Source organism: Nesoenas mayeri (assembly GCF_963082525.1).
Source record: "Nesoenas mayeri genome assembly, chromosome: 8".
In the NCBI taxonomy this organism is placed as follows: domain Eukaryota; kingdom Metazoa; phylum Chordata; class Aves; order Columbiformes; family Columbidae; genus Nesoenas; species Nesoenas mayeri.
In genome coordinates this window covers 32,837,343-32,848,076 of record NC_137554.1, presented here as the reverse complement: position 1 = coordinate 32,848,076, position 10,734 = coordinate 32,837,343, and the positions used below count along the sequence as shown (strand labels likewise).

The window sequence follows — 10,734 nt, the reverse complement described above, 5'->3', positions numbered from 1 at the left end:
GTGTCCCTGGCACACAGCTGAGCCCTGTTCCCACCCGTCACCATCAGGTGTGGAGCTGGATCCAGCCTTTTAGTAATGGGGAAGAGCTGGAGGAGCCAGAGGGGAGTTTGCAGCCACTAGGTCCGTGGGTTTAGTCCATCCCCTCCTGCGGGCACCCAGTGCTCCTGCAAAGGGGAAAACCGGACATACAGATATCTATATGTATTAGCAATGCAAGAGGATGCTGAAACCAGCAGCCAGAGCCATGGTGCAACTCAGGCTTTCACCCAACTGTCGCACTGAGCGATGCACAGTGATGAAGCTGTGACAGGTTAGTGTGTGACCCACCAGCCCGGGGCAGCACCAGTGGTGCTCCTGGGTGAGATCTGTGGGAGCAGGATGCTTTCCCGGGCAGCGGCGTGGGAGAGCATCCCACTGCTGGACCGGTCCCCAGCCCCAGGAGACCACGGGCATTTCCCACCAGGGAGGGGAAGGGCGGAAGGGACGAGTCGCACAGGAAAACACCGCAGCCTGTGGGTGCTCCTGTCCTGCCACGCAGCACCCCGGCCCCATCTTGCCGATCTCAGGACCAGCAGGACCGATGCTCCTGCCCCACCGCTGACCCCCCTGCGCCGGTCTGACCCACAGGTCACGGTGGCCGCCCACACGGGCCATCCCCGCGGCCCGCCGAGCTGCCGGGTAGAGCTGCTGCAATGAGCCGGCGAGGAGGGTGCTCCCGTGGCCCGAGCTCGGGGAGGCGGTTCGGGGGAGCCCTCTGACGCGGCCACAGCTTAGAGGGATTAGCCAGCAGTGAGACGTGACTGCGGGGCAGTCGCCTGGTGCTAATTAAAGACAGGATATATTTAGGCACCTGGTTATCCCCCGCATTTCACTTATTTTTAGCTGCCAGGCTGGGGTGGCACATGGGGATGGGCACGGCTGGAGACAGGACAGATCCAGCCTGGCCAGTGCTCCCTGTTGAGGGCTGGAGGGGCAGGGGGGGATCACAGCCCTGTGCTGAGCACCCATGGGATGGAAACCTCTGTCCCCACCAGCTGTAGAAGGAAAGGAAGCTTTTCCATTTTTTCCCCAGAAGGTCAGGAAAATGGGTTTCAGGGAGCAATAGGAACATCCCTGCCCAGTCTCTGCCCCAGATCCACCCCCAATCCTGCACCACCACCCTGACCCTCATCCAGGATTTCCCCCTTTGCTACGTTCCCGTTTTGGCACAACCCAGCACCAAGTGCTCCCTGTGCGGGCTGGGGCAGCTCCCTGTCCCCAGAGACGCGTCCCCTCGTCCCCTGAGACCCGTCCCCCCGTGCTGGCTTCCCGGCGGCAACGCCACCCGTCCCATCCTGTCCCTCGTCCTCCCGCTGCCCCTCGGCGCAGCAGGAGCGTGTCCCTGGCACACGGTTCCCACAGGTCACCATCAGGTGTGGAGCTGGACAGCCTGGAGTTTTAAATCCCGAGAAGAGTGGAGAAGCAGCAGCTGGGACAGAGGACAACGTCCCCCCCCAGCCCTTGTGCCCTTCTGGGCCAGCACAGCCGTTTAGTCCCATTCATTCCCTCCTTTGCTACAGTCATGCAAGGGCTCTGAATTTGACTTTTTGGGTTTGGGGTTTGTTTCCCCCTTTCCATTTCCTGAATTATTGGCCAGGTCCCTGCTGGCTTACTCTCCCGTGCCGGCTGGCTGCTGTGCTCCCCTGCTGGAGCGGAAGGTGGGGCAGGGCGTGAGTAAAAATAACAGGATAATTAACGACCCGGGGAGCTGAAAAGCAGCCGAAAGCTGAGCTGGCCCGGGAGGAGCTTCCCAGCAGGCGGGAGGTTTTACAGGAGCTGGTTTTGGGGCCGGGCAGCACCGCTGCCTGCAGTGGGACTGGCCGCCCAGCGCAGGCACAGGCAGGATGTGCCCTGGTCCCCTCCAGACCCCCAGCTTTGCTCTGGTCATGTTTTCACCTTGTGTGAGCAGAAAACACAGCAGCTTCTCTCCAGCCGTGCAGGTTGCTCAGGCCCAGCACTCAGCACAAGGCAGGATCCAGCGCTAACACAAAACAAAGGGGAGATAGATAGTGAGCGAGCATCTCCCCTCCCCTCCCAAGGGCTGTTGTGTTGGGCTGATGCTGGTGGTCCCACCAGCCCAATTGCCATCAGCTCCCAGCCTCACCCCTCCAGCATCACCCTGGATGAAGTTGGGGGGCAGCACCCCAAAATACAGCCACAGCCCCTGCCACGAGCCAAGCACAAGGACTAACATGTCCCCAGATCCCCAGGACTTGTCAACAGCTCTGAGCCCTGACACTGCCATGAGGTTCCCGGCCACCGTGGAGCCCAGCAGCAACCAGGGGTGTCCAAATTCCTCCCTAGGTGGCCCGTCAGGTAAAGCCTCTTCCTGAGCATTGAGGCTGGGCAGGTCAGACTCTCACTCCATAAACTTTAGCTGGAAAAACAATAAGATCATTTACTAAACCCCTTGACTCCAGGAGCAAGTGCTCTGCACCCCCAGCCTGAGGACAGCGCCACGGGCTCCATCACCTCAGCCACAACTCACCCCGGTTCCCTGCTGCCCATCAGAATTAGCCAGCCCGTTTGAGCGGGTTTGCCATAATCATCAAATAATTGGTTCATTGACAGCATATCAGGCTGAGAAGACTGACTGAGCCCTCGTTTGCTGATTACTAATTAGCTTAATGTTCCTAATCCCTCATTAGCGACTATGAAGTAAGCTCTGAAATATGAGGTCAGCCCTAATCAGCGTTTAAAATGTAAAGCCCACTGGCACGTGATGGAGGCTGGGGGGGGGGGGGGGGGGGGGGCAGCTGTGGCTGGGGGGTCAGGGCTACACAGGGTTAAACCCTGTGGCCATGGGCATCTGCACATCGCCCCAAATCTCAGCCCCCCACTCAGCGCACACCCCAGCCCCATGGGCACAGGTGGCGGCATTCGGGGTGGGAACAGTGGGGGGCTGAGCATCCATGCGGGTTATTTCAGCATCCCCCTAACCCTGTCTTTGAAATTCCTGGTAAACCGCCGGCAGAGCTTAGCCCAGGGTCTTGCTTGCGCCCGCAGATCCTGTGGGAAGGAGCGAATCTTGGTGTCACCGTCAGCTGCAGTGAACTGCCCACACGTGTCATCGTCCAGGAGAAAAATGGCGCTTATTTGTTGTGGCTTAATCCTCTGGGAGCATAAACTGCTGTGGACTAAGAGCAATTGATTTCCGACTGGGGGAACCTCTACAGGAGGGCTGCAGACGTTAAACTTAATCAAACTGCAGCTAGTCAGCCTTTAAAAACGAGAGAAACTGGATGTTGCTGTGAAGATGTGATTTGAAAAGCTCATTGCCCAATCTCTGCTCGTCCCCAAGGCGCAGGACCCCGTGTCGATGGAGCGTGACGCTCCGGACCCGGTGGCGCAGGACAGAGCAGCCACGGGAGCCGCGAGCCTCACCGGGTTGGAGAAAAGCCGTTTGTTGAGGCTATGGGAGCGGTATCAGCGTCCTTCCTCCCGCTGGGCGCCCTGCGCCTCCCGGCCCCGCCGGCCCCTCGCGTGGGCAGGAGCGTCGCTGCTGTACCAACCCACGTCAGCAGTGACGAGCGGCGGCGCGGCGAGCGCTGCCGACAGGGGCTCTGCAAATCCCCGTGGTCGCAGCTGAGCTTCACCCCCCGATTTCTGCTCAGCAGCTTCACCGGAGCACGGAGACATGGGATATTTTGAGCATCCTTGGCAGCAGCGAATGAGGCCGAGTCCAATCCCCCAGACACGAGCGTCTCCCCAGGTCTTTATTGCCAAGGACAGGAACAAGCCTTTGAAGGCTTTTCACGTGGAGAGTGCACACCTGCACATCTTAAAAGCAAATGGCTGTTTCTGGAAAGGTTTTGGGTGTATATTATCAAGACAGCTTAAATAACTGGCTGCACGGGGGGGCTACGTAGCTCCTGCTGCCTTGTGCCGTTTGGCTGACCCAAGTACCTGTGCTGCCGCAGCCACTGCCCTTTGGCTGCGTTGTGCCCGTAATTCACACACCCAGCAACCGCGTCCCACGGTGCTCAGCCCCATCCTCTCCTTGTCTTGCCCTTTTCTTCTGTTGCTCAGCTAAGTTTCACGTCTATAACGTTTTTACCCCTTTAGTAAGAACCGACCACTAGGACCCCACATTGGCAGAGGACGCTGCGTACATAAGGGGCTCTTGGTGGGGGATGGTAAATCTGGGCTTGAGTTTCAGAGTGGAAAGCTTTGGTTTATCCACACATTTGGCCCATGGAGTGAAAAATCCCAGGTAGCCTGGCAGATTCTATGATTCTGTGATTTATTCTGATACCTCCAATACCCATATACCTGCAGGCAGTTTCCTGCCCCACCAAGCACCGGTGGAGCCAGCAGGGTGAAGGCAGAAGCAGCCCCGGTGCTATGGGAGAGCAAGGGGAGACCGAGCAAGAAACACACAAAACTTGGAGTTTATGTTAAAAAAAAAGAAAAAAAACCAAAGTATTTTATTTTGGAGGAGGATTTGAACATCGACATGCAGGTACAACATGAATAAAAATTATTGCACCGCTATTATGTGGCAATTGTTCAAGTTTCTAAAAACACAGATTCCACACTTTCTCTTATCTAGCTAAGTGCTGAGTGACAGCTCGGCGGAGCCCAGCTCGGAGGTGCTCACGGCCACCGGACATGGTAATCGAACACGACGTAAACACACACTTCTGTCAAATCTTCTACTAGAAGTACAGAATTATCCTTCACATCCAGTAAGAGAAAACCAGAGAAAGACTTTATCCTCCCCTCTTTGGAAAACAAAACAAAACAACGGCGAAAAAGGAACCAACCAAAAACCTCCACACCTGAACAGTGTGGCAACCAAAACCACTGCTCACTCCTACCCCTTCCCTGGCAAGCGCTCTTTAGTACATTAGCAGCCAAAGGCCTCTGACATTTGGACCCAGGAGTGGCCGTTACAATGCTAAAGTCTAATATTTACAATAAATATCATCCATTTCTCTTAGTTTGCAACAGCGAGAGACAAAGGGAAAAATAACACTGAAATGAGGCACGGGGCAGGGACCGGCTTCAACGCCATCACCCCAAAACGCACGCGGAGCGGGAGACACATCCGAGCTGACAGGAGGAAGCAGGGAAACGAGGTGGGAAAGCGGCGTGTTGGGATGGTTCTGTGCACGGCCGTTCAGCAACACGCAGCACACGCACACAGCTCCTCGCTCCCGGCGCACGGGCCGGGGTACCTGCGGACGCCGAGCTCTCGACTCGCCGAACGCTTCGCTCGGCTAACGCGGGGCTGATCTCGCCTGGGAAACGCGCTCTCACTCTTCCAACAGCTTTCCCAACATCCCCTTCCTCCCTGACACGTTGTGCAAGCTTATCTGAGAACCTATTTAAGCAATTCTTAGCAGGGCAAGGAGTAAGTCTCGGTGTTATCTACCTGGTTTATTACCCAAATGTTACACAAAGTCTTCTTGCCCAAACTTTTTGCTAAGGTGCACCATGTAGATTTGACAGGAGGTGTAAGGGGAAGCTGGGGTGCCTGGCACACCGAGGAACACTGCGGGACTGAGCAGGAGCCGGGATGCAGGGCTTCACTAGGATGCGCTCCTGGTAACACTGCTTGGCTTTGGCTTCCAAAAAACTGGCTACTTAAAATTGCACTGAACACTTTCTGTACCGTAGCTATAACTAAAAAGGTGACTAAGCATATACCTCACCTCTCCTTGGGCCAATTTGGGCAAAAGCAGCAGAAGCTGTGACATAGCAAGGTGTTTCACTCGTCTTCTTATGCCTAAGAAAGGAAAACTCTGCCATTGAGCACTGGAACCGGCAGCTGCCAAGGGTCAATACGGTTGGTACCTTCAGGGGTCCCATTCCAACCGGCGTGGGATGAGCCGGGTTACAAAGCCCTCGCTCTCCAAAGAGAGAGGCCGGATCTGCCCTGAGGTTTTCCAGACGCAGAGCCCTTTGCGGATGCCCCAGCAGGATGCTCACAGCAGCACGAGGAGACGGGGACCTTCCACAGCCAGGCGGGATCACGTCCTCACCCATCAGATTGCACAGAGACGTCCCCCTCACCAAGGCTGGGTGCTCTTCTCAGGAGATAAGCTCGAGGCTTGTCTTTGCAATTGCCAGAGTCAAGATGCCGACTCCATTTTTCACTTCTCCCGACCATTTTATCCTATACCGTCCTGCCAATCGGACCTTGTTCCTCATCAGTTTTTTAGTAGATCAACCCGTCGGCGAGACAACCAGCCAGATAAGCACCAGATCCTGGCAAGTCTGTTGTGTACTTGCTATTGCTCCAAATCAGCACAGAATGATGCTCATCAACAAGAGTGCTTTGAGAGCTGGAGATACCCAGGAGCCTGACAAGGCAGTGGAAATATTGCGGTTTATAATTGCAAACCAAGTGCACACCAGTAACCTATGAATTCCAGGGAAAAGAGCAGAGAGTGCAGCAAGCCCTGCTCTCAACACCAGCACAGCAAGGTTTAGTAACGTGTTATCTGCGAGCATCAACGCTTTGGTTAGTGTGTTAACAACACCGTACGTGTTCACACAGACACACGGAGTAAACGCTCATTGAAACGTATTAAAAGAAAAAAGTCAACCCAAAACTTGGTCCAGAAATGAAATCCAAGCAGCTAAAATCAAGTATATAATGAGGGGAAACAATGGTTGTATGGAAAGAAGCAGGGCAGGATTCCAGAGAATGTTGTGATTTGCGGATTGAACTGCAATCGAGTTAAAAGAGATGGAGATAATATACTCCTATATAAAACCAAATTTGCATCTAGGGAAAGCGAGTCAAAAATTCAAGTCTGGAAAAGGCCAAGCCAATGAGAAAGGCAGCAGTGTGACGAGATAGAGCGACAGAGGCGGGTTTTAGCTTGAAATACTGTTGCACGGTCATTCTGCTGCCAGCAGATGAAGCCGGTGGATCCGCAGGGAGATGGATCCGCAGGGAGATACACTCGGACAAGACAAGAATATAAGCTGAGCACAATCTGGGACGAATGACGGGAGTGTTCATTGAGAGGAACCTGTAACTGCAGGAAGAAATGGCTTACAGTGCTATAGGTATCACCACTCGACACACTTATTGGTGTATTATTATTGAGCTAATCCTCAGCAAAGAGCACTGTTCAAAGCTATGTCTAAACCTAAGAGCAAAGAGTATTTTTTTAACGGAAAGTGACCTCAGCAGTAGAAATGATTTGGCTATCAAAGCTGAAATCTTAAAACATCACATGTGTTTTGAAGTCTGCTTGCAGCTTCTCCACAGAACTCGAGGAGTCGGAACTCTTCACAGGTTGTTTTTGTTGTTAAAACGGGCATGTTCAGAAAACTCAGCAAGTTTCCCAAGCCCCGATTCAGAAATGTTAAGGAACACCTTAAAATCTTTACCTATTTAGACTCACCAAGAGAAGGAAACGTCTCCAAAGGTCATTTATCATTGAGATAACTTTGCCCGAGACATACTGGAGAACACACGACTACAAACGTCACTACTTTAAAATCAACCTACAAGGCACCCCTTCCCCAGGGCCGCTTATTCTGAGGCAGGGCAAGTCATGAACTGAAGCCACAGAAAGGAAGATAAAAACATCACTCAAATTTTAAAAACAAGAGGGAAAAGTTGCCATGTGTCCCGTAAAGGATAAGTAAAAACAATCCCAAAAAAAACCAGCTTACGGATTGGAGATTTCTCTTTCCGATAATTCCATTGACAAATACTTTTACTTGGTTTAAAGAGCAGACGGGGCGGCTCCATCCGACCCCTCCAGCCGCGTCTCTTGCCTCTGGATGCTCTAAGGATCGTGGACACATGTGGTGATGACGACGCCTTATTTGCACGGAAGAGGATTTGTAGCTCCAGAATAACTTGCGGACAAGAGCGTATCTTCTTCTACTTGTCCAAGGAGACCACGTTGTAAATTCAAAGGAATTACTTGAAATTGGTGAATTTCAATGGCATTTCCAAGAGAAGCTTGAAAAGCCGATTTTTGCAAGTAAGCTGCCTTTTTTGTATTTAGAATTTTTGGGATCTCAAATAAATGCAGGTTTAGAGGGAAGAGCACGACGGGCCCTAAACTCAGGCAAAATAAAAGGTCTGGAAGGGGAAAAAAAACCCAACAAACTATTTCTTAAGCCCTGCTTTAAAGATACCCTGTTCTAAAGAGACCTCAAACAGCAAGCATTACTGTGTACAAAAATAGAATAGCAAGGATGAAAAAACACAAAAAACAGTATGAAAAAAACCCTCCCAAAAATAGATGTACACAAGTTCTATTTTATATTAGTGTATATTACAAAATTCAAACATGCAGTCTCTATTTTGAACGTAGAGTGCTCCAGTCCATGTGTACCAGGGATGCTGCTATGTTTTCTTTACAGCACCATCATGTGTCAGGGGAAAGTCTTGTGTTTGTAACTGACTTCCAACCTCTTTGCTCTTTCCTTGCACCGGAGTCCCTTCTTTCCAGGGCCTCGTGCTGCCCTCTGCCAGGGGAGAGGCTCCCAGAGCTGCTTGTCCCGGAGCGGGAGGCGGCTCTTTGGATGGAGCGGGTTTGCCGCTCCCTCCCGACGCTTCGGATGCTTTAGCACTGCAAAACGTCGCCTCCTTTTTCGCCGCCGCGGGACACGTTGCCTCCCAGGGCTTTGCCGAGTTTAACGACTCCGCGCAGGATCCGCTTTTTGCCGTCGCACTGTCCGTACCAGATGGTTTGGCTTTGTCTTGACACGCTCCTGCTTGTGAAGGTTCCTGTCTTTTTTGTTTCAAATCTCTCTCGTCTTTACAGGAGGCACCCAAATGGGGGGAATCCTTTCTCTTTTCTGCCTCTCCGGAGCCAGAAATACTGAGCTTCAACGGGCCCAGCACGCTCTGAGCTAGCGGCACTAACTGGGACACGGAGAGGGCTCTTTCGATGGCGCTGGGTACGAGCAGCGCGGCGGACGCGGGACCCGCTGGGCTGGTTCTGCCGGCCGGTGAAGCGCTGTCTGCCTGGGACGCGCTGGGCTGCTTCTCAGTACCAGGGCTCTTTTGGGGTGTTTCACTGGCGCTTCCAGGAGACAGAGACGAGGAGCTGAGCTGTTGTGCAGGCTGAAGCGTCACCTTGAGATCCTTCTCCCCGCGCTCCGCGGCGCTCACCGCGAGAGGAGCGCCGGCGCTTGCTGTGCACCACGAAGGCAGCGCCAGCAGAGGTTTGGAATCCTGTTTTTTCTGACTGCTTTCTGTTAGCAGAGGGTCTTTCAGGTCAACCTTATCACACGGGGCCCCTGAAGAGTCACCTTGTTCAAGTTCCAGGATTTTGATAGACGGGCACTGTATATGTTCTGCGCGATCTATTGTTTTCTGAGTACTTGTAGTTCTCCCTAGGTCTTTGATTACTTCAGAAGACTTGTCTTTTGGATCAAAATACTCAAAAGTTTTGTTTTCTGGCACTTTATGTTCCTTTGCAGTTGCTTCTGATCTTAGGAATGGCTTTTCCGAACTAGCTAATTTTTCTGGAGAAGTTCTTGGGGGGCCCTCTGATGGGGAAGGGTGCACACTGATTTGCAGTGGCTCTGAAACAGGCTTGGCTTGTTGGTTATTTCCCTTCTGCAAATCTTCTGCACCTTTTGGATCTTCAGGTAGAAAGGCATCATCTTCAATACTGTCCTTGCTTTCCAATTTAGAGGAAAACTTATTATCCTCATTAAAAGAATCTGAGCCTTGGTCTCCACTGTCAGGGGGCTTGTCCAGTCTTCTCCCATCCTGACTATCTTCCGAACCATCATCTGTTTCATCTTCGGAAGAATCGACTTCTCTGATGGCCTCTTGCTTTTGCAGAGACTCCCTCCTCTCCACCCTGTCCTGTCGAATAGCGCCCAATTTCCGCGAACCCGGCTTCTGCAACAGCCCTTTTTCCGCCAGCCCCAGTTTGCCAGCGCTTGTTTCATTTGCAGATTCTTGCAGGCTCTGGAGACTCGGATCCCTCTGTAGCATTTCCTTCTTAAATTCAGAGTGAGAGATATCCAAGCTATGCTTACGTGAAGAAGCCAGCTTCTTCTCAGAAGAGGACAGCGAGGCAGCCAGCTTCTCGGCCGACTGCACCCTCTTTAGCAAAGGAGACCTCGGGGGCTCGGCGCTTTTGGGGCGAGAAATTTGTCTCACCAGTGGTGGAGAGGAGTGTAGTTTTACTGGAAAAGATTGAATAATACTGGAGCTGCCAACGGAGTGTCCCGGCAGAGGAGACGGGGAGCGCTGCGGGGACGTGGACTGCGGCGTTGGTGACGGAGTGTGAGCCAGGGGGGACAGAGGGATGTTTCCCGCAGATTTACGCCTTGGAGATCTGTATTGCCTCTGGAGCTTCGGCGCGAGGCCGTGCAGAGAGCTGGGGCGAATGTGGCCGGAGCTGGCTGGAGAATTGGGAACACTGGAACTGGGAGAGCTGCTCTGAGAGGAATTGCCACCAACTTAAAAGAGGGAAAAAAGAAAAAGACAAAGGAGATTAATACATAGTTGACCATTAAAACAAGTGTTTGAAAACAAGACACGCAAAGCCAAAATGCCACGTTACCACGAAGCACTGCGGTAATATTACAAGGTAACATTGCATGGCTTCTGATTGAAAATTCACATCATTGTCACACAACACCAGAAAACAGTAAGAAATATTCTGCTATCAGAATGTCTTTTCTGCAAAAAACTCCAAGCAGGTAAAGCGTGTGTTTCGTTGCTGTTCTCAGGATGCAAATCTCTTTATTCTG

At 52.5% G+C, this 10,734-nt stretch overlaps 1 protein-coding gene across 3 annotated transcripts in view; it reads right to left on the bottom strand.

The window, feature by feature from the left end:
• Window positions 1-4,430: 4,430 nt before the first annotated feature.
• The window catches only part of MAST2 (microtubule associated serine/threonine kinase 2), a 187,476-nt gene continuing 181,172 nt past the window's right edge, over window positions 4,431-10,734 (bottom strand). For all 3 annotated transcript variants that reach the window (XM_080349198.1, XM_080349200.1, XM_080349199.1), the window contains one exon: window positions 4,431-10,440. In XM_080349198.1, coding sequence (XP_080205324.1) covers window positions 8,363-10,440 — 2,078 coding nt within the window. In that variant the 3' untranslated portion in view covers window positions 4,431-8,362. The remainder of the gene's footprint in view (window positions 10,441-10,734) is intronic.